A 25996-nucleotide genomic window follows, 5' to 3' on the forward strand; every position below is an offset into this window, starting at 1 on the left:
GGAACTCAAGAGTGTTCTCAGGTCTTTTTAAGATGAGCCCTTTCTTTCTCTGGAGCCGTTCCTACTTCCACTGAAGTCAGTGGCAATTTCAACGGAATCAAGAACAAACCCTATCTTTTAAAGTGATTAGCACCTTACTGGATTAGACCCTTTATGGAATGTTGTCTTTGATGGGATAACCTCTTTGTTTAATTGACCCCCCCCATTTACTTCTTGTTATTCGGTATATAATATGGTCCTGGAAATGTACTAATCTCATTCTTATTGCATTCATTTGTATCTTAAAATGTGTTGTTACTGATGGCACTTACTGTGTAAAATAAACTTTATTTGCAAAAGAAAGTCCAATACAGGAGCTAGGCAGAATCAACCCATGCTTTTATTTCCATTGCATATAAAAATTTCATATGAAGGTATTGATGTACAGTACTACTCCATAGGCTGTAAGAGAGGCTAAGAAACCATTGAAAGACTAATCATTTGCAATGTTCACACAAGTTGCCAGTCTAAAGACATACCCAAAGGAAAAAACAAATTAAAACAATAACAAAAATTGTTCAGGATTTCTGTTATTATAGTGTCCCTTTTATACTGTTTAAAACAAAAGCAATCAAATTCCTTTGGGCCAGGGCTGCTAAAATCTACAGTTTGTGTCAAAAAGGAGGCTCTGTTTTTCCTTGAAAAAGAATCTCTCCTTTCACTGAACAGTCACATGTTACAAGGGCTGGGCATCAATGGAATGGAAAAGAGGTATCTATCTTACACTAGCAACTTAATTGCTATCAGGAATCCTAACTGGCCTACAGCAATTGTGGTGTTTAAGTGGCAAGGGTCCAATTCTGCAAAACTAATAGTAGTGTTATTTAAAGGGTTACAGTCATCCTTTACATCCACACTATGCACATGTGTACAAAAGCCTTAGGTACATCTACAAAAGAGGAAAGCTTTGGCGGCTTGTAACACTAATATTAATGTTGGAAAGCATTCCAAGATTTCAAGTTGTCTTTTACCCTACTCTATGGATTATGGTTATACAGTGATATACTGTACTTCCTGTACATCTAAGTAAGGAAGGAACATGAAGGACAGTTGTCAAAATAATAACGCATATGAATTCTGATTAATTCATTTTCCTATGTGCCTAAGAGCCAAATGAGTTATTACAACTGTCCCAAGTGTACAGCACAGCTGTGCAGTACTGTTTCAAATGATTGTGTTAATTTCAAAAAGGGAACAGGTAATGGCTGAAGTAATCCCTGATTATAGTCTTCAAAAGTGGAAAGAAAACAATCAGGTAGACAATGCAATTACAGTTCTGTAGGTATGGAAAAGCTTGACTTTCAAATGGGGCCATGAATGAAAACAGGTTGTAGTATTGTACATACTAGCTTGTACCAGTGACCCAACCAATTAACTACTAAAAATATTGTAGGAATGCCCAGCCCTAGCTCCACAACTACCTTTCTTTCAAATGCAGCAAAACAGAAGAAAATATTGTTCAAAGTTAAGGCACAGCCCTGGGACCAAAGACCTGCAGCTTTTTTATTTATATATCTTTATGTATTTTATAGTTTTTCTCAAATCTTCCATAAACAAGCTCTAAGGTGACATAGAATATATTACAGGAGAAAAAATGTACAAGGAGTATGTATACATAATATTCATTCTCTCACCAAGAGTTTCCAAATATAGCAACACCAACCTGTCAAGGATGATGTTATAATAAGAACTGATAATTTACAATTAACATTACAGTATGTACATTACAATAAATACATGGTTGTAAACAGAGACAAACAAGACTGTATTACAGGTAAGGTCATTTGGTGAGAAAAATGCATGGCACAAAATAAAATAAATAATGCATTTTAAAAGAATTGTCAAAGCTTTCTGTAAAATCCATTTCATTCAAGTTTTTTTAAAAACCTTTGAATGCAATTTGTTCTACCTGTATTCGCTCATAATTTTTAACAATAATGCAAAAAACCCCAATTAAAAATAACAAACACAGCATTACTGAGTACAGTAACTTGCAAGCTAAAGTGTATTCTTATAAGCAAATGCAGGTTTTTCTTTTTTTCCCATTCAGTACCCAACTCATTGCACTTTCTTATGGCAAAAATATTTCGAACATGTAAAGCCACTTGTAAATTGTATTATTTTTAAAGCAGTGTGCAATGCTAAAGCACACTTCGGCAAAGAAAATAAAAGATTGTACAGTGCATTAGATCCCTGGCTCTAAGAAATCATGTCTTTTTCTACTATTTGATTGTCCATGTGTATGGGTGTATATTTCACAATATGGTGGTATTTTCTTTAAGACTATTTGTTTTCAATTAGTGCAGATGTAAAACCCTTTCAGGTCCATATTGTTTTTTGGAATTTATATTGCTTTTTTCATTATTAAGATTCCAGGCACTCTTGGGGATTGAAAGGATATTTATATGGGAGTGAGGGCTCAGGGGGAGATGGTGAGGGAAAGAAATGAGCTTAAAAGCTCCTATCAGCATGGCGAAATCTCTCCATTCACTTTCCCCCTTTGGTATCTTCTCAGATAAAGCCCTTTTGGGGCTAAAGGCAGATAAACCTACGACCTGGATATAGAAAAATGCAAAATGCACTAAAAGCTAAACCGTTACCCAAAGTTTTTTAAATGGGTTTGTATCCTAGATCTCTGAAATTGGTATAACCCCTTCTTCATTTCCTATAAATTCACTGGTTCAACTGAACTCAAGCAAAGGAAATAAGTGCCATTTCCATTTCATCTTGTCAGAAAGTCACCTATGCCTTGTCATTCGATCAGAATTTGTGACAGAAGGAATCTATTTGTTTTCCTGGGCAACTATTTCCCAATCTCACTCATCAAAATTAGTCTTAATAAAGAGTCAACCATAGGAGATAAATTCCTTCCCACTACACATGACCTATCAGTAGAACTGCATAATGAGAAGCATGACTCTATAAAACCTCTTTTTCCTTCCAAGTTACTGAAGGCTTAGGTACTGATCAGATTTAAAAGTAGAATCCTTCCAGCGCAACTTGGATGTAGAATGAGAAACATTTTCAAGTTGTGAAGTAATCTGGGGGGAAATCCAAACCTTTCCAAGCTTTACTGGTTTATTTAAAAAAAACCCAAACCCTTATGATCTGGCTCTTCATGCAAGGAAAAGGAGTTCTGAAAAATATGCTAATAATCATTTTTAAAGACACACACACACACACACACTTCCGAGGTGAGCATGTGCTCCAGCTAAACAGAAATTACTGCCCAAACTGCTGACACAAAATAAGTTTTAAGGGAGACAAAATAGGAAAGATTCTACTCTTTTGCCACAGCAAACAGGTTGTTCTTGTTTAGTGATTGCCAGTTCTCAGCCTCAGAGTGACATTCTAAAGGAACTAATTTTATTAAGCAAAGAGAAAAGTGTTATGTTTATATAAAGATGGTTCATCACTTTTTCAAACTGGGCCCACTCCTGCAAATCCTGACTTGAGTGGTCCCATTGGTTTCAGTGCGACCATCTGTGGGAGTAAGGGAGGGGCTGCAGGGTCAGCTCCACTAGGAGGACAAAAGCACAATGCAGACGTCTGTTGTTTGTCTGAAAAAATTATAATAAAAACAAACATAAAAGGAATTCCATCCCACCGAAAGGGTTTCCTGCAACACACACAAAAATATTTCAAGGAAGTCATTGGTATATAAAACAATGGATTTTTACAGCTCAGATCAAGGCTATAAAAATCTAACGTGCAAAACTAAAATAAAATAAAATGTATAACTAGATAACTAGAAGTATTATCCAGTGTTGCACAGATTTGTACTGAAAACTTGCAAGTTACTCTTTGGAAAAAATAACCAGTGGCAGATGAAGTTCTGAAGGTGTTTTTTTCTTTAAATATAATACCTCAATACATTTAATAATAAAAGTAAGCTCTACAAAAGATCTCTGTTTTACATATAATACAAAATGCAGAGGTCAGTGTAACCCACTTGGCCACACTTTCTTTATTTTTTTTTCAGTCATGTATTAGGAAGACTTGAAATTAGAAAATTATGCAATTTCCACAGCTCATCTTCCTACAGGTAACAGATTCATGTTGTGTCCCATTATTCATGTGCATTTGTTTTCCATTAGGAACCTCAGTTCATTCTCTGGCTGTTTTCTTAAAACTCTGATGATGAACGTTACTCAATGCCTTGCTTGTAAAATAAAAGCAAAACAAAACAGAACACCCAATGCACACCAGCCTTTTGCTGGTAGGCTATATTCCTCTGAAACCACTTTAGAGACCTGATTTCTTTAATCAAATCTGCCAAATGGAGATCTTATTAAGATGCTGTTCATGGATGTTTTCCCCTTTGCTCTCTGATGCCATGGAGGTGAAATTGTGGTTACAATATTCCTGAGTGCCAAACTGAGTAATTAAGGTCAGTTTTGATCAACAAACGTCCTGGCAGGTGACAGTGAGGTGTGACCGTGGTTGTGGCATGTGACGTGCACTTTGGAAACCATTTTCTAATTAAAAAAAAAAAGAGAGAGAGAGACAAAGAGACAGAGAGAAAGAAACTGAGTCTTCACACTGTTACGTGTCAGGAGAATGATCTTCCTCTAGCACGCAAGGTTCTGTGTGGCTCTCCTCCCCTTCTACTTCTTCGCCTACTTGCTCGTCAAGGGGAATTTCAGTGGATTCTGAGTCCTGGGTGCAAAGAGTCTTGGAGTCACTGAAGCTGGTGTCTTCTTCCACTTGACTTCCACTGTCCTTTTCAGTGTCTGATTCACCATCTTCCTCCAGTGTTAGTTCAAACTGGAATTTTTCAGTCTGGCCCTGCCGACCCTCTTCCTGGTCATCCGGTGCAGGAGAAGGGCTCTGAGGGATTGTGCTCTGGTACCATTCTCGATTGTCCTCCAGGGTGTCCAAGATATCCTGGGCATCAGGGTGAACAAGATCTGCCCAGGTCTCCCAAAGAGGATGAACAATGTAGTCTATAAACCCCACCTGTTCCAAGTAATGTCACAATACAAAATTAGGATGAGTACCTTATTCCCAAGAAAAAATGCACATATAGGTTATAAAACAAAATAGAAATTCTTGATGACAGCACAGAGGATCCTGATGTTCATTCCTTCCCAGACGAACCGAGTACAATGTCTGAGCACACTATTGTCAGAAACAGGCATGCTGGATACCCTATCTTTAAGAAGGCTGAAAAGAAGCCGTGTTATTCTATGTGGAAAATGGGCTTTTATAGCATTCTCAACAGATTGCAGTGCTCAAGGCTGAGTCCTTAGCTTTTTATCTCGTATTAATGGGAGATGGATATTGGAAAGGGTTTATTTTTAAACCTAATTCCCAACAACTCATTCTTATCTCTTGAGCTGAACTGCTATTTTACATATGATTGTGCTATTAAAGGGAAGCTTAATGAAAAGATGTAATGTATTCCTCCTTATAGCACATCCTACGTGACAGAACAATGCCATAATGGAGCTCTTTGGCCCAAACACAGCTATTTTTAATGGTAGGAAATCTCAACTCCTCTTAAAAGCTGTATTAATTAAAAGGGGAAAAAAATCCAACAACATACATCCAGAAACCCATGCAAATAAAACAAATCAAGTGGCTAAGATCCAAGTTTATCTATTAGAATGTATTGGCATGTTATCTCATTAATTATTCAAATAGATTACCTGTGATTTCTCTACAGATGCATTGTGCTTATCACACATGGGACTTATCTCCATGCCCCTCTCTCTTTCCCGGTCTCCTTGACGAAAGAACTCTTCCATTATTCTGTCGGTCCACTGGCGGTAGAGCTGGAGTGGCTTGGTTGGATTGCTTAGATCTGCACAGTGCACCATATTCTGTAAAACCTAAAATGGACAAACATATATTATCTACTGAGCACCTCCTGCATTATTAACACTAGAGACGAAAGGCTCTTTATTCCATTTACACATTTGGTGGCTGTGAAACAGAATCTTGAAAATACAGGTAGCACAGCATTTATTCTGTACAGCAAAAGCTGGATGTGCCTATGTGTGTTTTTCACACTTGCATTAATAGCCAAAAATTATCTCACTTCTACAGCTTCTGTCTATATTAAGAGGTAGAAAATGTTTAAGTGCAAGACTGCTCAGGTTCAAAGATGCTTAGAAGTTAGGTCATAGCAAATTAAACCCAGAAAAAGTATTTTCCTTCCTCAAAGCTCAACCAAAGAACTGGTCAATGCCCAACAGAATGTGATACTGAAGTCAAATATGGCACTTGTGGCTAATGGACACATTTGAAAGGACAGGGAGAGCGTAATGAGGTGAGAATGGGGACAGAATTAAATGAGACGAACACCCACGTAGGACTGGGGAGACAAACCTAGTAAATGTAGGCTAGTGACTATTTTTCAGCATGGATGATCTTACCTGAATTCTGTCTGAATAATTATCAAGAAGTAGAACTCCAGAACTAGTCACTTTCTTGGTTTCAACCATAGTTTTCAAATCAGCCAACAGATTCATATGTTTAGACATGTCTGTTGCAAGTACCTTGAAGGTGAAGTCAAAGTATTAGTAACTAAAATAATTGAATGAGTTTTTTTCAATATTTGAATATGACAGCCCCCAAATCACAGAGAGATACAGGTTTATGTTGTTGTTTTTTTGGCGGAAGGTATGGGGGAAACCATGATCTACACATATGACCATATACATTTTTTTCCTAACTAGGGTTCACCGTGCCGTAAAGGCTATTGGTTGTGCCAGCCTTTAGTTTTAATTCAAAAGAACTCCAACATACATGCTTTATACATAATGCAATTTTCACTGCATTGCCTGCATTTTGTGCCTGAGTGTATCTAATGTACCAGAAAACTACCTAAGGTTTGTTTTGTTAATTCAATCTGAATGAATTAGAAGTGGGAAATTCAAGCTGAAACTCACAATGTCAATAACCATTTTCCTCAGTGATTGTCTTTGTTTTTTGGTCAGATTCTGGAAAATGTCACAATTCTCTTCCTGTAGCAACTTGAAACCCACAGCTAAATGATGGTTCTCCAATACCGATGAGTCATTGTACATCAAGGCAAGTTCAGAGTCTGCAAGACAGTCATGAGGCAGAATGTTAACAAAGCTTGTGTTTCCCCCCAGGTTATTTTTTGATTTTTCAGATTCCCAAGACAGCTTCCTTGGGACATATTCCTCTAATATTTAGAACAGTCCTTCTCTTCATCGCTGCAGGTCAAACTAACCCCTTCCTAGATTTACCATTTGGAATCTAAGGAGATGGTAACATAGAAAAGTGAGTTCATAATGTTTGTAACAGGATTTAGAGATACACTTTTGTTCCTTCTATCTTTTAACTATCTGTATTGGCTTACACAGGAAACGAGTATTGTTTCCTGTGTAAACCAAGTAACTCAGAGACTATAGGAACTGATGAAGTAAACCTAAAACCCCAGAAAACCCTAACAAACTGAGGCAAAGGAGTATGGGGAACAAGCATAAAGAATCAGATCAGTACTTTCAGAACCCCTCCCACATGTGCACCAAATCAGATGGAAAATATGGCACACACACCTTATAGCACAATATTATTTAAGTTAAATTGCATCGGCCTACAACTCAGAGCCAGGAAAACAAAGCTAAGGATTTGCCCTGGTTTAGGCATGTAGCAAACAGCTTGATTTTCCATTTATGCACTTCAACAATCTCAGGCACTCTGAGGAGTAAACGGGGCATTAGTATATGAAAACAGCATGTTTTGGGAGGAGGGTGACAGGATAATACCAGTAGTGTTTCTCAATATTCTATTGGAGAGCCATATGGCTTGAAAGCCCTAAGCAGTGACCTGGCCCAATGACTGAATTGCATGCAACGCACTAATAGTGACAGAATGTTGTCTTTTCAAATGTGAGTATTCTTAATGCAGTCTATATTGCAGTGAAAATAAAGGGGCTCATGTACCCTCTTAGCAACATCCTGGAACAACTTGTACTTAGATATATGCAAAAGTCTGCATGCATCTACTTAGGCCGACTAACCAGCCTACTTTGAAAATGAAGAGCATATTTTATTCCATTTACGCAGGAACACAGCTAGATTTTATACACACAACCAGTTTACATGCCTTTGAGTATATGGCCTAAAACGATTGCATTATTGAAAAAGAATACTTTGTATGCAATCACACTTGTCATTTATTGACATTAATTTCTGTTTATTAGTTTCTGTATCCTAAATCTAGCTGTGCATCAGTCTATTCTACTCTTTGTCCTCGTTATCTTCTTTTATAGACACGGTAGTCTAAAATTCCTTCAGCTCACTGGGGTTGCACATGAAGGCTCTTGTGTTCAGATTTCAGGAGCCTCATTACGTATTCTCCTGCTGTCTCACTCTGCTGTACCGAACACGTGAATCTTGTGATTCAGGAAATCCTTCCTCTACCTTTCTTTGCCTTGAAGGCAGAAAAGCCATAATAGCAGAGAAGAAAAAGACCTTGTTTGTCAACCAACAGCCCTTTCATCTTTCACAGAAAATTCTGTAAGCATGTTTATTTGCTATTTTTCCAAGAAGGAAAGTGGAAAATTGTAGGAAAAACAGCCTTTCTGGAGGCCAAGGCCGAAAGGAGTGCTCAACACTACTGTTACTCAGAAAGGCTGGCCCTATGGGTGGTTTGATTTTGTTAATATTTGTAATTGCTGTGGAAGAAGGAAAAGTACCCACATGTTATTCAATATAACAATCTTGTTAGCAGCTCCTGGTATGTTTGTGAGAAAAGACTGAAGAAAACTGTATGGCTTTATATAGTTGCTCTCCCTCAGGGGTTATGATTGAGGGGGAGCACCTTAATTCCCACAGGTCCAAGGGACCTTTGCCAAAGAGGCTGGCCATGGGGTGCAGAGAGTCTGTGTCTCCTCTCAGTGCCCTAGCCACATCCCTCCTGGTCAGTGGGAGACCTCTTGGGTCCCATAAATCAGTATATATACTCTTAGATGAACTGTCTTCTGTTTGGGGGAGTGTCTTTGTCCCCGGGGATGGTGATGCATTTTCTACTGTTTTTCTCTAACCCTTTTAAAGTTTGAGTCCCCACTGAATTTAATACTTGTGAAAAGAGCTCTAGTGAGAGCCTTTCTGGAGACTGGCATTCTCTGTTTATCCACAGAGTGAATAAAACACATGTAGTGACAGTACAGACTTCTATACGGTGCCATGGCAATGCACCTCCAACCTAACTGGCAGGGAACACTATCCTGGGGGGGAGACAGTGTTGTGCAGTCTCCATTGCCCTGAAATCCTTGGCCTCTCTTTAGCCTGCCAACAAGAGTGCCAGTTAGTGCCAAATGTAATGTGAAAGCTTCTCCAGCAGTAACTGGGCTAAAGTGATTGCCTCATTTCTTATAAGTCACTGAATAACTATATGAATAGTTGGGCTGGATTTGAACTGTTTATCCAGAAGTGAAGAGCTTTATATACCACTACTAGTCCCTTGAGTTGGCCAGTCACCCAATGGTAATCTCACAAAAATTCAGCAATCTCCCCAGAAACGAATAAAAATAATTCCCAGATTCAAATGCTTTTACTTAAATTAAAACTAATGCTTCTCATTCTATAGCAGTTCCATTCCCTCAAAATATTATGTTATCATGAAGTGTACCCAGGAAATGGTTTATTTACATCTTGGCATATTAAGTGCTATTTTGTGCACTAAACCTGGTTCAGTCTGTTCCTATGTTGAGCTGTTGAAGTGCACTTGCCACAATATAGCTTTGAAACTTCTGTGACATCCCCAATCCTCCTCCTTGTGGATGAGTCACCAATTTGCATTTCACTGTAGGGTAGCCCGTAGGCCATTAAAGCACATAAAAATAAATTCAAATAATGTTCAGGGTCTTATTTGAACCTATAACAGCAAAAAAGTCAAAGCTGGATCACTCTCCCTCAGACTGCTGGGTCATGGCATTGTAGCACTAGTGCAACAGAGTGCATCAATGCAGAAATTACCTACAGTATCTACTAACATGTATGTAGATGGGTTAAAGATGCACCCACAGTCATGATTCCATTTTCTTGATTTTTCCCCCTTGCTTTCTCAGACCCTCAATATAATTTCAACCTTGATATTTCTGGTGAGCTACTGTAAAAGGAAATTCAGTTGGGATGGCAAAAGCAATAATAGTGTATAAAGTAACTTAACATTGATCCAGACTGTGCTACCTTATGCATGTTGTATAATATCTTACTCCACAAATAGTCCCATTCAAATCAATGGGGTTACACATGGAGTTAGGTTCTATTCAATAGAGGTATCACAATCTAGCCCTTAAAAAAATAAAAGTCATGCTCATATTTGGTAGAAAACTCGTGATGCTGCAGCACAGACCAGAGCAGTGCAGAACATGTCACTGGTACACTGGACTTCACATTCAGAGGTGGTGTTAGGCTGTTCCACGTCTCCATGCTTCTTTGTTCATATAGGGGCTATCACTACAGGCTGTGGAGCATCAGAAATAGGGAGAGGAGAGGTTTTACCACAGCCTAAGAGACTTTGCAGGCAGGAGGCAGCCATGTATGCCATAAGGACGCAGCAGCTAGGAAATTATCACAGGTATGTACAGAAAGGAATGGGCACGGCACATGCTATTTTGCAAAGAGCCCCACAAACCTAGGGCTGACCCTACTCATATTAATTGTTTTCTTTCTTTTTTCCATTAATCTTCTATTCTGTTTTTACCCATTTTTTTCCTTACTGAATGGAAACCTTACAAAACTTCCACTTTATTTCAGGAGAAGAACCATTCTGCCCCTAGTGGGTGACAGTGCTAGAGTTCATCCACCTAGTAACTCCTGCCCCCTTTGAGTATTTAGTGCAATGGGCAGATTAGGGTTAAATTCCTTGCAAAATGACTGTCAGATTAAAATACAAACACTTGTGTATATTCTAAGAGAAGGGTATGAAGCAGAAAAGCTTGTGCTTCTCATTTTCTATGCACATATCTTACAGGATACCAACTGTAGAAACTGTAAGTATTAAAAACAAACAAACAAACCAACCCACACTTACTTGTGTTGATAAGAAATTGGTTTGAAACCCCAGGGTGGTCAACATCATGTATTGCACTGGCAAAAATTGCTGCAAGAATCTCCAGATCCGTGAACACTGCCTGAACCATACAACAGAAACAACAATTACTGAACAAGGAAACTGCCTTTTCAGTAAAAGGACAGTGCATTGATTTTTTCTCCTTCAAAATTCATATTTCAAAAAAATAAAACAAAACAAAAACATCTTTCAACACAGTTTAAATATAACAGGAACTTCAAAATGTTATTTAAATATGATCCTCACAAAGTTTTGGAAAATAGTCCATTACATATACAAGACATTTCATATTTGGGTATCGACATGCACTTGCATAAAAGTGTCTGTGTTTTAGAGGTCCTGAGCACTGAAAGTACCACTGAATTCAATGGAATGAAAAATCGTGGGTTTTTCAGCATCTCTCCATAAATAAGGTCATTTGTATTTAGATCACTAAATATAGAGAGGTGCCTAAATCTTACCACCTACACAAGTCTGAAAATTTTGGCCTAACTAATCATTATACACTACGGTGTTACCCCAAGTAGTATATTTATGTTGCATTAAGCATGCTTATATTACATTATCAACATATAATATGTACTGGTTACGTTAAAAAGGAACATGCTTCCTAAATGATATTAAGAGAGAATGGATATGATTTATTATAACTGTAAACTGCAAGGTATACATTCTACAATGAACTGATTCTCCTTTTAGAAGCCATTATGAAAATAAACCCATCAACAACAGCATGCAGGGGGATATGAGTATTTTACTAGCTCAAGCACTGTGCTGGAAAACAAGACTCTGAAGGATAACTGACGGGACAGATTAAGTAACGCTACTGACAATCAATGTGGCTGCCCACTGAAGCGAGTGGTAATGCAGCTCCATTTATGAAAAGAAGCTGAACCTCCTCCCTGCCATGAGGGAAATCTTCTACAAGAGGACTGCTTCTTTTAGGAGCAAAGAGACCTCCCAGATATCCCTAGAGCTCTCCCAATTCATTCACTTCAAGGAGAAGGCGAGGGAGGGAGGGAGGAGGCATTCAGCACCTTCCAGTATTGGAATCTCTGTGAGCCAGACGGCAAAAATGGAAACCTGGTCAAGGTCAAATCCTTTTGAGTTTCAAAGTAAGATGTAAGTTAAGCTTAATCACAGTTTTATAATAAAAGAGGAGAGAGATTCCAATGTTTCTCTAGCTTCCTCTCCCCTCAGAGACTTAAGCTCTCTTTTAAACAGCTCATATAAAGAGGATTCATTTTTAAAAACTCTGGATTTCAAGGTTTTTTTTAACAAAGTAAGACAACCCATTAAGGATCTAATATGGGTTTAACACTTCCTGAGTATTGAATGTTACATTGAAGTAAATGTTAGAGAAATTCAGTTCAGAGAAGCAGAAAAATATAAATGTAACGTTCTGCACAGAAAATGTATCAGTGAAAAAAACAACACTGTACTATATTACTTAGGGAACCACATCCTGTCATCATGTTTCCTGTATAATTCCCATTGGTTTCAATGAAAACGCCACATGGGAAATGACAGGACATGACCTGTAGTTAAAAGCAGATGGTGAAAACAGGTTACCAAAAGAATGTGGTTGATTTAGCACTAGCCAAGTAAATAAACTTGGGTCCTCACTAAATTCCTTTAGAAGAGAAAGTCTCATGAAACTATATATATATATCTTACAGACCCTAGGATAATTTACATTTAGCTTAGAAGAGTTTTTGATATTTCGCATGCATATATGTTTCTCTCTCCCCTCTTCCATGGATGTGTGGATTTACCTCCAAAGCTGGGGTTGATAGCAGTACGTGAGTAGACTGAACGACATCTGCAGCATGTATGTTGTTGTGATATGCCACATCTGCATGGTAATGGTCTTCTAGGGTCATCAAGTAAGTTATTAAAGTGTCTGCTGGAATTTTAAATGTTTTTAACAAATCCCGTTCCTGGAGGAAGGAAGAGGAAAACAATTAAGTTTATAAGAAACATAACGATTGATGAATAAAGAGCACTAGTGCAGCTTCCATCTCGCCCACCTGGAAAATGGTATGCATGATGACTGTCAGAGGTCTGTTTCCAGATAGTTCTGCTATTTTGAAAACATGCAGGCCCCATTTGTTCACATCTTCTAGTTCCTAGAATGAAATTAAGCAACAGAAACTCTTAAATCAAATACTTAATTTTCCAATCATTTTTATTTGAAATAGCTACAATATCAGAGTCATGAAGATTCAAGCTAACAAACTGGTTGAACCACTGTGAAAATAATATACTAAACCTTCTGATAGTGCTCAAATTAAAGTTTGCCTTTTATTTTGCTGATGATTTATGCATAAGGACCTTATTAATACACATACAATGCTTGTTTATTTTACATTATGTTCTCCTCAGGCAGAAAAAATTCCCACTGCTCTCCTGTTGGAACAGAAGTTTACTATACACTCACTTCGTTTTTTCAGAGTTCCTGATTTATACTTGCCTAAGTGAGATCAGAAACTGGCATTAGCCCTTTAAATCAAAGGCTGTGGAAAGAGTATGGAAAAACACACTAAAGTCTGTTTGACAACCTCAAAACTTCATTAAATTGCATGGTAAGTTTCTAAGATCTTGGTAGAGAACAGGTTAAATCTTCCTTACCTTGGCAAGGACATCTTCTTGTTCGGTTTTAACTCCGAATTTGGGGATACTGGAATTAGTTAAACTAGAGCTGTGCATCAGTTTTTTCACTCCACTGATCTGAGACATAGGCCTCTTCTTTTTCTCTTTCTCTTTCTGTGTTGGAGAAGGGATTTCCACTTCATGTTGTTTGTCTTTGAAGAAAGGGGAGAAAAAAATAACTTTGAAGGGCATTTTCCATACTTATAAAAATTATATATTTTTTGTCGATCTTAATGGTTAAGATTGATTTTGTGTACACTATAACCCTTCCATTATCATTCTGTCTTTTTTAAGCTAAATGTGGAGACTAATAATTATTCGAAATTAAAAACAACAACAACTGAACAAAGAAACTTTGTTCAACTGTATGAAGCACTGCACTATTCCAAAGGTTGTTTCATTATTTCTGAATAGACTTTGAGTGTAGTTTGTGGCTGCATCATCCCCCCTCGCCCAACAATGTATAGGGAGGTAATCCTTTCCACAAAAAGAAAGTAGTAGACCTGGCCAGAAACTCAAATTGTCATTCCATGGGACCTTCCAAAATAATAATAATAATAAAAAGTTCAGAATCAGAATGAAAAAATGAATTTAGGTATTTCCTGTAGAATGCGAATTCCAAAATTTCATTTCAAACTTCTGGAAACAGCAGGCAGGGAGTCAGGGCTCCCAGGGTTTCCGAACTGCCAGAGTCTGAAAGTCCTGGTAGCTCCCACTCCGAGGCAGCCTTTGTGGCAAGCTTCCCCAGAGCCAGGGATTCTGGAAAGGCGGTTGCAAGCACTAGCAGTCCTCCAAGGGGCTGGAAGGCGAGCTGGCAGGAAACCAAGCAGGCAGAACCAACCAAAATCTGCCTGGTTTCTGTTATGAATTTCATTATAATCAATGTGTTCTCAAAGAACGTTTCTGCAGGAATACAACATTTAAACAAACTGGCATTTTCTGACAGAAAAAATACTCTATTCCAGAAAATTTCTGACCAGCTCTAGAAGTTATATAACATAAATACAACAAATAGCTTGAGCAGATTATGGCAAGAAGAGTATTGATAGATTTTACCCTTAAATACTAGCTTCAGGCTAAAACATTACCATCGCTCATGCGCATATGCACAGCCCAAGGAAATTACAATATTTTTCAAGCCCTTGTCAAAATACTGCTTGTTTTTTCTTTGGTTCACACTTTAGTTTTGGAAATGTCTGTTGTCTGAAGTGTGATATTCTGAAGGGTGACTTTGAAAAAATAACATTGTGAGGTATCATATGTCTTCTGTTTCTAACTTTGGGACATTACTTACTTAACTTATGATGCAATAGATTTCATTTCTTAAAAAATTGCCACACCTGGAAGTTCAAACTGGGATCTGAAAATCAAGCTGTTCTTTCTGGTGCTTACATCATTACCAGTAATAAAGATATCTGTAATCAGGACTTAACTTGCAAGTTTGCTCATGGCCTGTGAAGCACAAACGAGTGTAGTTTGTTGTTCTCCGATGAATTAGCTCTATCGTGTTAACCAAAGTGCAAACTGTTTTTGTCAGATATGCACATGTGACTTGAAGATGCAAAGGAAGGAGATGTGTTAAATAAGAAGGTACCATTTTTACAGAGTCACTTTTCTGACAACGACCACACTGCAAATGTGCAGAAACACTTCCAACAGGAAAGCTCAAAGATCCAGAAACATAGGGCCTGCTTCTCATTTACAGATGGCTACTTTATGTTGCTCTAGCAGTGTAAAGGGGGTTTAAAGTTAGGGTAAATTACACTTAGATACACTTTAAGGCCCCCTTTACACTTCCAGACTAGTGAAAATTGACCTTCATGTAAATGAGAATGAGCCCCAAAGGGTACACTGCAATAAAAGACCTGCGGCACGGCTGCAGCTGTCCCAGGTCAGCTTACTCAGGCTCACAGGACGTGGGCTGCGGGGCTGTAAAACTGCAGTGGAGATGTTTGGGCTTGATCTGGAGCCTGGGTTCTGAGACTCTGCAAGGGGGTGGGTCTCACAGCCCAGGCTCCAGCCAAGCCCAAACATCTACACTGCTATTGTTAGCCCCGCAGCTCGAGACCTGAGAGCCCAACTCAGCTGACCCTGACTCCGAGACTCAGTACCATGGGATTTTTATTGCAATGTAGACATACCCTTTGAGTCTGGATTTCATTGCATGCAATTCATTTGGGACAGGTTCTTCTGAACTGTTTTTATCTTGTTTCAAGCAGATGGAAAGCAACAAAGTCTGGAAGAGTTAAATATTACATGTATTTTTTCCCCGTATGTAAAAATTTAATTAAATAGTCTCTGAGCTTCCTCCCCCACATTTAAAAAAGCCCTTTTTTTTGTGCTATGAAACAATGGAATATTATTGAATGTTAAAGGTTCTGAAGTTAGCCTAAGTGACCTGGGATGGCTTGCAATGGAGAGAAAAAAATGGTTTTGCCCTTTTTGCTTCTTTATGATATATAACAGGAGGCATAAAAATATTTTTAAAAGCATTTTTCTTTTTTTCTAACCTTAGAAATAAGAGGGATAGCAAGTCCCGATCTTTCCTGTTTTTGATGGAGGATTGGTGAACTGAAGAATATGCCCTTTCACCCCTCAGCTGAAGAGACAGGGTGTGTGCATGTGAAATCTATTGCAATAGAGGGCTTTTCTCCTAATTTTTAAACAAAACAAATAACCCGCTCAAAAACCAAAACCAAACGAACAAAAAACAACTAAGCAAAGAGTTTTTAAAAGTTTGATAAAAAAAAGTCTCCTTCTCAATTTCTCAAGCTTATCTTTTGTGATGTAATACCACTATGTGTTCTCCAATCATTCAAGGAAAATCAAGGACTGATACTTCTAACAATACTTCTAACAATACAATACTGATACTTCTAAAAATAATCAGGGAAAATCATTAAAAATACACTTCTAAACAAGCCAACCAACCTTTTGACCTTCTATATGTTTACATATATATCTTACAAAAAAAAAAAAAAAGTACAAACATCTTTTCCCCTCCTGCCCTGGTCACCTTTAATGGAGACACTGAAACTGCCCAGGCAATGCAGTGGCATTCTGGATTACTGTGTTTGCTTCTTCAGTTTTTATTGTCTACTTTTCAGGAGTTTGCAACTACTGGAAAATGCAGAGAATTCTGAACAGATCACAGCAAAGATGAGAATGTAAAAATGTCACCAAGTTTTTAGCCTGAAGCATAATTCCCTCTTCCCACCCCACTCTCTGACCAATTAGAAAAGCAGGGGAGGAGGAGAGTTCTTGACCGGTGCAAAGAGACAACAGCTGAAGAGCAGTGACTCGTGTGCATACCTTGATGTTTATGGTTTTGGTCATATGCACAAAGTTTAGATCCATCAACGGGGAGGATTATAAACTGAGTTGTCAGATTAGCTCAAGTGAAAGGAAGTGTCTCTGTCTGAAAGATTTGAGATCTGCCATGGAATTCCATGGGATTTCCTCATGTTTTGTTAAATATGGGCAGCTAATGCTATGAGTGCTGAACACCTTTTGTATGTTTAAAATAAGATAATTTACCATATTGATATGGTTTTTACAGCAAATTATTTTATACTGGTTGCTAGGTTCTATTACATTATCTGACTAGAAGAGCACTGGTTAATTACACTGTTTATGTATGAATATACTCTGTAGGAACCTTGATTCTCTACCAAGAGAAAAATATATATATATATGTTGTAATTATTAATAATTGCATTCAAGGCATGTGTCGCTGATTAGGAGTGAAGTGCCTATATTTCAAAGCAAAACAGGAAAACCCTATTTTTCTCACTAAAGGTTCCTAGCTTTCAAATGTTAGTAGGTCTTTAAATGCTCAGCAGATGGGGAAAAATGCAGAATTTGGTTAACAAGACATAAATTCATTTACATTTTCTGTAAGAACATTTTCCTTCCACACATCGTTGTTCTGAATCTATATATTTATATGCATGTTCTAATTATACTATACTTAAGGAGAGTTCTGTAACTGAGGTAACCGTGTTGCAACCTCTTACATTTGCATTTCCTTTATTTATTAATATATTGTTTTTTATTTGCATGCCAGCCACAGAAAGACAATATTCATTCTCAGTAGATTCTAAGTGTTTGTCTCTCCAGAGTTTATTCTGCTTGAAAGATGCAGGTCACATGTGAAAGGCTGACAGCTGCATTTTCTTATTCCTGTGAAAATGAGTCTTAATTTTTCAAGTGAAAACATGCAAAGATGCTGATAGCTCAGACTTTTCAGTCAGAGGATGTGAGAGGCACCTTCTAAGTGGGTCATCTCCTCAGGCAGCCTTATCCTGAGTTTCTAAATATTCCTGAAACTGTACAATAGAGTTTCACTTCTCACACAGGCAGGCAAACTTTACTGTGTAGGTGAATCTGGGCATTCTACTGAAACAGTGAATAAATAAAATGGACACCACTTTAACCAATTCATTTAGGGTATTGTAGACTTGGATAAAATTTGTTTAAACACACACATTCATGCTATATTTTAACATATATTTTAATGCCCTTTAATCCTAATCTAGACATACCCATGTGTCCCTACCTATATTCACAATCTTAATCAGTCTAAGTGTATGCGTGTCTTCAAGACATGTTTAAATTAGCATATTCTATGTCTATCTTCAATATACACAAATATAGAATATTGTTTTTATTTATTTAAAAATAGCAAAAAAATCTTTTTTCTTTACAAAATCACACAGGTGGGACTTGAGAGGACTGTTCAATTATTATCTTCATACCTGCTAATACAGTGTCAGGGTTACCAAGCCCTCCCCACCACAAGCTCCTTGGCTCAAGTTATTCTCCTAGCAGAAATCTGTTCAGATGTTGACTCAAGTCATATTTATCACCCTCTCTATCTGCAGAGGGGGAATGCCAATGCACCACCACCATGTTCTGAGAGATTCAATGAGATTATTTTTAGCTGTGTACTTTCATCAGATCAAGATGCCTTTATAGTATAACTGTATAACTTCTGTACTGGGCAAAATGAAAACTGGGTGCAAGGATAATCTTTAAATCTATCAAACAATTCACTATATTAATCCCTCCTCAATTATGCTGGTAATAGGCAAGATTATTTCATGTTAACCATAACAGTTCATGGGAATACACAGGGATAGGTCTTTAACCTGAACGCTTTGCTACAGTACTCAACAATTCTCTGAGCAAAGCAGCAACACAAAATGTATATATGCAACAATTTATGCAGAGAGCTAATTTTATCAATTTATAATGATCTCTCTGTCCAAATACTGAACAATGTAGTTTATAAAATGCATAACTACTAAAAAGACAAATCACTCCCATAATATATTCTTACCTAAGAATGTGTTTGATATATATTCTGAGACCTGATTGCCTGATCGGCTCATTTCAGATAAGTGGGTCAACTCCCTGTTGAGCATTCTTTTAAACTGGAAAAAAAAAGAAAAAAGAAAAAAAAAAGCATGTTAATGGTCAAGAAACGGTTAACTTAGAATGAGAAAATGTAATTGATTTATAATAAATAAATACATTATATTCAGAAGATACAATAAATTGAGAGATGAATTGTGAAAATAACAACACAAAATAATATTGCTTTACTCCGGAACGTCTCCATGGTTAGATGACAGAATTTAAAAATAGATATTCCCCAAAGATTCGGTGTCAGAGACATTGGGACCATGTGAGCTACTGAAAACTCTAACTGCAGGCATATGCACACATGAATATAATTACTATTTTTGCTATTTCAATCTTCTGAATTTTAAATTGGGAGAGAAATAACTAAGTTATATTCTATGTATACACAAAGGAACACTCTTTAGTTGTGCTAAGGAATGGGAAACCATCATTTTTGAATGACTCTGTACTATAGCTCTCCTTATCATACACATACACTCACTCTTTCCATATGGTTTGTTGCCATACATTTTGCAATTTTCTCAAGTTTTTTTTTTTTTAAATAACTCAGATGCTCAAATATCTTTGTAGGAAGGATCAAACATGTCAGTATCTCTTATTTACTCCAAACCCATAACAAAGGCTATCCATGTGGAAATGTTTTTTGTTTGATTTTCTTTTGCAACAAAGGAAAATAGGAATTGCCCACTGGATCAGCTCAATGATCAACTAGTCCAGTATCATATCTCTGATAGGGGGTAGTAGCAGAGGCTTCAGAGAAATAACTTGCTCACAGATGAAGTTTCCTCCTTACTGCCCCCAGCAGCTAGTGGTTCACATATATATGTATCCTATTTATGTAACTGGATATTCTCATCATCCATATCAATGTGTAATCCTTTCATGAATCCTACCAAACTCTCAGCCTTGAGGATATCTTGTGGCAGTCAGTTCCACAGGTTAAATACACATTGTGAAAAAAAGCTTTACGTTTGTTGCCTTTGAATGTAATTGAACATTTCTCTGTCCTTGTATTATGAGGAACAGTAAATACTATTCAACAATTCAAGTTACTTATGAATCCTCTAATTTGTCTAGGGCCCTCTGTATCCTGTCCCTACCCTCCAGCGTATCTACCTCTCCTCCCAGTTTAGTGTCATCTGCAAACTTGTTGAGGGTGAAATCCACACCATCCTCCAGATCATTAATGAAGATATTGAACAAAACCGGCCCCAGAACCGACCCTTGGGGCACTCCACTTGATACCGGCTGCCAACTAGACATGGAGCCATTGATCACTACCAGTTGAGCCCGACAATCGAGCCAACTTTCTATCCACCTTATAGTCCATTCATCCAGCCCATACTACTTTAACTTGCTGGCAAAAATACTGTGGGAGACCGTGTCAAAAGTTTTGCTAAAGTCAAGGAACAACATGTCCACCGCTTTCCCCTCATCCACAGAGCCAGTTATCTCGTCATAGAAGGCGATTAGATTAGCCAGGCATGACTTGCCCTTGGTGAATCCATGCTGACTGTTCCTGATCACTTTCCTCTCCTCTAAGTGCTTCAGAATTGATTCCTTGAGGACCTGCTCCATGACTTTTCCAGGGACTGAGGTGAGGCTGACTGGCCTGTAGTTCCCAGGATCCTCCTTCTTCCCTTTTTTAAAGATGGGTACTACATTAGCCTTTTTCCAGTCGTCCGGGACTTTCCCCGATCGCCATGAGTTTTCAAAGATAATGGCCAATGGCTCTGCAATCACATCCGCCAACTCCTTTAGCACTCTCGGATGCAGCGCATCCAGCCCCATCATAGTTAACCCAGCCCAAACCCCCGGTGTAGACGTGGCTAGGTGGATGCAAACATTCTTCCATTGACCTAGCTACTGCCACTCAGGGAGGTAGATTACTACATTGATGGAAAAACCCCTTCTGTTGGTGTAGGAAATATCCACACTACAAGTGCTACAGAAGTGTAGCGGCCGCACTGAAGCTGTGCTGCTCGTTGTGGAGACGTAACCTAAAAACTCCATTAGAACCACTTACACCCAATCTACTAATATCTAGGGAAGTTCAGTTGTTGAAATGTACATGCTACCTTTATTAACGTTCCTAATATGTATTTAGGCACCTAACTTTTGGCACCCAAATCTGAAAATTTTGACTGAACAGCCTAGGAAAGTTAGTCTATCCAGTCTAAAGATATACCACTTACTTTGGTAGATTATTCCACAGCCTAATACATCTTACCTTTAGGGTATTTTAAGACTAAATTCTTTCTTTCTTTAATAATACACTTAATTCCAGTTACCATTCACAATAGTTGCTTTCCTTCCTGAATGTATACACCTCGACAATTCTGTCTTTCATTTTTGTAGATGTAACATTCATTAATGGTACTCTTTATCACCTAGGAAAGATTGTCCTGGAATTTCTGCTGACCATGCCAACTGCTTAAAAAGTCTACACTCTCTGAATTTCACAGGAACTGGCCTGATGGAGATCCTTGGTCTCTCATCTGCCCATCATATGCATGGGTCATTTTAAACAATATAATCTAATCTAGACTGCCACACAGTATGAAATTGTACAAATATATTGGTCAATGCTTTCTACTTTTCTGCTATTGGATAATAGGGATACTAATATTAAAATAAGGCCCCTACCAACTCCAATCCTCGGCAAAACAAACAAAAAGGTCACTAACACAATATTTGGAATAAAATCCAGGATTTCAGCCTTGGCCTTCAACGAGACTGGAAATATAAATCCCAAATCTATCCTTCAGTTTATTTCCCATACTAAAAAGGTGCACAACCAACAATGCTTTTGATATGATGTGCTGACTTCATTTTAAAAACATCTAGACAGTGGTTAACTTTGCTTCCATTTTCTTTTTCAATTATATATGACAAAGCTAGGTGACTTTATCAGCACTAAGATATATGGTCTGTTGAAGTCCTTTATAAAGTTAATCTTTGAAATAACATATGCTGCCAGTGAAAGAGAACAATGATGCTGTTACTAGGCAGACAAGACTCAGGAATATATAGATATTCGTGTGTTTGAGTTTCTAATGGAGGATTGGGTTAGTGATGAAATAGTCCAGATTTTTTGTTGTTGTTGTTGTGGTCGTATGCTGGTTTGCTGTAGTTGTTTATTATTTGATACTCTTTAATTCAGAAATTCTCACATGCAGTATTCTGTTCTTTCAAGAAACATTATTAAGAAATACAAATAAAATAATAAATAATAATAATAAATAATAGACATAGCAATTTGGGCCATGTTCTCTCCTGCTGGGTTCACTGGGCTCTCATTGACTTCAACTGGGGCCAAGAGTGCACTTCAAAAGACAAGCAGAATATGTTGCCCTGCAGCATCAACTCACAGCATGTTTGTTCATCCATGCATTGTTGTTTTAGAATGAAACTGTACTTGGCACTCATGTGCCCACTGCAAGATCCTAGCTTAAATCACACAGGTTCTTGCCACGGCTGTGGGTCAGCACGGTATACATTTCACAGCCTGCCAGTAAAAGCCTCTCTAAGTGTATGAAACTTGGTTAAAATGTCTATACCCTGATGATTTGTAAGTTACAGAAACAGTAATATTGATCAGCTAAGAAGTGCTGTTACATTTACAGACACGGCACATACATGATCAAAGAAATAAAACTGCTTCTTTGAGAAAACTCTAGGGTTTCAAAATGGCATAAATAAAAGCCAAACAAAATTTGGAATAATTATTGTTATTAATTTTAGATAATGTTAAAATGGTTAAAAAGTTGTATTTTAAAAAAACCCAAACCAACTACTGCACATTTTAAAATAATTTTTAAATTCACAATATGCAAAATCTATTGCTCCTAAAATACATGTACAACATACAGTGTAGCTATTATACTGGCATCTCAGCCTAAGGAACAAAGGTTTTCACAATGGAGATTGATGCCACATCAACAGGGTTTAATAATTCAATTACTGAAAAATCTCTGAAGACAGCAGAAACTCTGGTTTCAATTCTGACATGTTTCTATGAGACCTTTTTTCCCCTTTTCTTTTACTATTACTATAGAAAACTATAGCATAGACACTATATTCAAGTAATGCTAAATATCTAGCTCCAGCCCACAAAAGTGTTACAGTACAATAGCACTGCTTATTTTGGACTATATTCTGCAAAAATCTGTACATTTGCCTAACTTTAAACATGTGAGCAGGCCTATAAACTTCAATGGGACTACTCACGTATTTAAAGTAAAGCACATACACAAATATTTGCAGGACTGGGGCTTTTTCCTCAATACTGTGGTTATCTCCAAACAGTGAGTGGTCTTATAAATTGGGTTTGAGGCTTCCTAGTCATTTCAATTTGTTTTGGGCTGAAGCCTAGAATACATATTCCAAATTTCACTGAATTTTCATTTGTGTGTATGTTTACTTTATTCAGAATTTATCCAAACATTATTTTGTTAGATGAGATAAAATACAAATGGTATTTTTCCAGTACTCTGTGCAGAACACCTTTCAATGATTCTTTGGAGAATGTTGACAATTTCTTGCAGTATTAATGTTTTCAGTCAACACCCATTACATGCATGTAACATTTCTCTGGGGGTTATATTTACAGTGGGTTGAACCTTGAAGTCTCAAGGATGGTAATTAGGTTCACAGTAAATTTATGGTAATAAAATCATTTGGCTTGTGTGTTTAATTTTATATCTACAGCTTTTTCTGATTAAAATTTAAAAACTTTCTGATAGTTTTTGTGATAATCTTGTCCTCAGCACAAAGCTTTAGTAAATGGGCTTTATGCAGGAAGATGTGTATGTGTTTGAATACAGTGAATCCCGCCCACAATAAATATGGGGGGCATATACCCTGCCATTCTGCTGCAGTTCAAGGGCTGTATTAATGGCTGCAGTCTACTGCACCCTCCTGCAACAACACAGAATTTGTGGCTAGTGGAAACAGGTAGTTTTGGACAAACTGGCCATAGCCTTTCCAAACCCTCAGTCTCAATGCTTTCATGGACAAAGCCATTGTGGAACATTGAGTAAAACAATTAAAAAGATAGTTCTAGAACTAAAATAAAAATAAATTAATTTTTTTGCAGTGTATTTGTAAATCTTTACCTTCTAAAAAAACCCCAGATGTGACAGAAAAGCTATTTAATATCGACCGGCCCTACTGGCTAATTCTCAGTCCTCAGTTACTCTTTACTAATGCAAAACTACCTTTCAATCGGAGTCTCACCTGATTGAAGATTTAATGTTTGAGCCCACAGTGTTTAATAAACCTCAAGGTCATGCTTAAGCTTTTATGTACAAGCTTGCTAAATGGATATATATTGTACATATCTCAGCTCTGAGATAAATGACATCTATTGGTGTAAAGAAAGATGCTCTTGGTAAACCATGTAGGAGTATTCCATAGGGACAATCAATTTTCTCAAAAATATTTTAACAAAATATGAGGCACTTTCCAAAACATACAGAAATATGTAAAGCAATTATCCAGTAACAGTTTTAAATGGGTTATGGTTCACTGTATCCAGGACATTCTTTTCTTCTTTAGAATTTCAGAAATGTCCTAAATTCTATAAATATTTATTGTCAGAAGACAAGATCACATCTTTATGGCTGGAAGATTTCCCCAAAATACATACATTCGGCAAAGTATTTCTAAATATAATATACTAAAATTCTGTTCAAATACTTATTCAGCTTCTTAGCTAAAACCATTATCTATGCACACTGTATGAAGTTACCATGCACAGAAGACATATTTCATCATGTCTAATCAGGTAAGGCTGTTATATTGCCTACTAAAATTCAATTAGCAAAAGATCAACCCATTTTAAAGACTTCAGCAGAGAGATGGAAAACTGGTTGAACACCTGTGTTTTAGGAAATATTTCTGAAAGAATGTTTTTAAATGCTTAACATTTAGATGTACTCAGGAGAATGGAAAATAATTTCAATTTTGATAAATGATAAGAGAATCCAGCTAATTGGCATAATGGAAAACATTCTCTTTACAGATGACTGAACAAAATATTTGAGAATATACTGTAACAATTCTGCAATAGCAGAGAGTAGATACAATGACGTAACAGGGGTTTTCCATTTTTCATTTTTCAGAGTCTAAAACAAAGCTGTGATTCTCTTAGTATTAATACAACCAGGCATAAAAAATCCTGTCCTAAGTGAAAACGTCTGCATTATATTTAGCAAAATAATTTAGTTCCTATACTGGACTGTTTAGTTTAGAATGAATACACAATAACAATTTTATTTAAAACACTATGATCTCGAACAGCTATTGCATGTTAAACGTCTGATAATGAAGTTATATTTTAATACATACTCCATGAACAAAATTAGCAAGGCATCTCAGATTTTTTAAATGCATATGCAGCCACATAACTAGAAGACAAATAAAGCCCAAATATGATTTTGTACGAAGTTGATTCTGCACGGTGTGCTAATTAGCATACTGATTTAATTCATCAATGCAAAGCTTTCCATAGGAGATAAACTGCTTTATATTTGATTTGCTAGCAGTATTACAGGTTAAAACTAATTTGAAGTTGCTCTACATTCAATATAGTTCAATACTCAGAGAAGACAATTTTCAGTCTCTTAGTGCTTTAAAGAAAACCTTAATCAATAAGATCTCTATCTCTCTCTCTCTCACACACACAGGTAACCAGAAAATGCTACTTAAACATACCATTGATAATTGCAGTTATTCAGCTAATAAAAAACAGTATGAGTCATACATTCACCCATTATTTTCAACCTATTCACTTTAATCACACATTCCTTAGCATATGGTA

The 25996-nt window shown here is 37.2% G+C and overlaps 1 protein-coding gene across 11 annotated transcripts in view; it reads right to left on the reverse strand.

The window, feature by feature from the left end:
- Positions 1 to 338: 338 nt before the first annotated feature.
- PDE4D (phosphodiesterase 4D) overlaps positions 339 to 25996 on the reverse strand; it is a 773254-nt gene continuing 747596 nt past the window's right edge. For all 11 annotated transcript variants that reach the window (XM_073343989.2, XM_073343991.1, XM_073343992.1 and 8 more), the window contains 9 exons: positions 19088 to 19181; positions 13726 to 13898; positions 13125 to 13223; positions 12870 to 13034; positions 11056 to 11155; positions 6936 to 7090; positions 6420 to 6542; positions 5691 to 5873; positions 339 to 4998 (listed from right to left, as the gene is read on the reverse strand). In XM_073343989.2, the coding sequence (XP_073200090.1) occupies positions 4585 to 4998; positions 5691 to 5873; positions 6420 to 6542; positions 6936 to 7090; positions 11056 to 11155; positions 12870 to 13034; positions 13125 to 13223; positions 13726 to 13898; positions 19088 to 19181 (1506 nt within the window). In that variant the 3' untranslated portion in view covers positions 339 to 4584. The remainder of the gene's footprint in view (positions 4999 to 5690; positions 5874 to 6419; positions 6543 to 6935; positions 7091 to 11055; positions 11156 to 12869; positions 13035 to 13124; positions 13224 to 13725; positions 13899 to 19087; positions 19182 to 25996) is intronic.

This window comes from Lepidochelys kempii, chromosome 5, assembly GCF_965140285.1.
Source record: "Lepidochelys kempii isolate rLepKem1 chromosome 5, rLepKem1.hap1, whole genome shotgun sequence".
Lineage (NCBI taxonomy): Eukaryota > Metazoa > Chordata > Testudines > Cheloniidae > Lepidochelys > Lepidochelys kempii.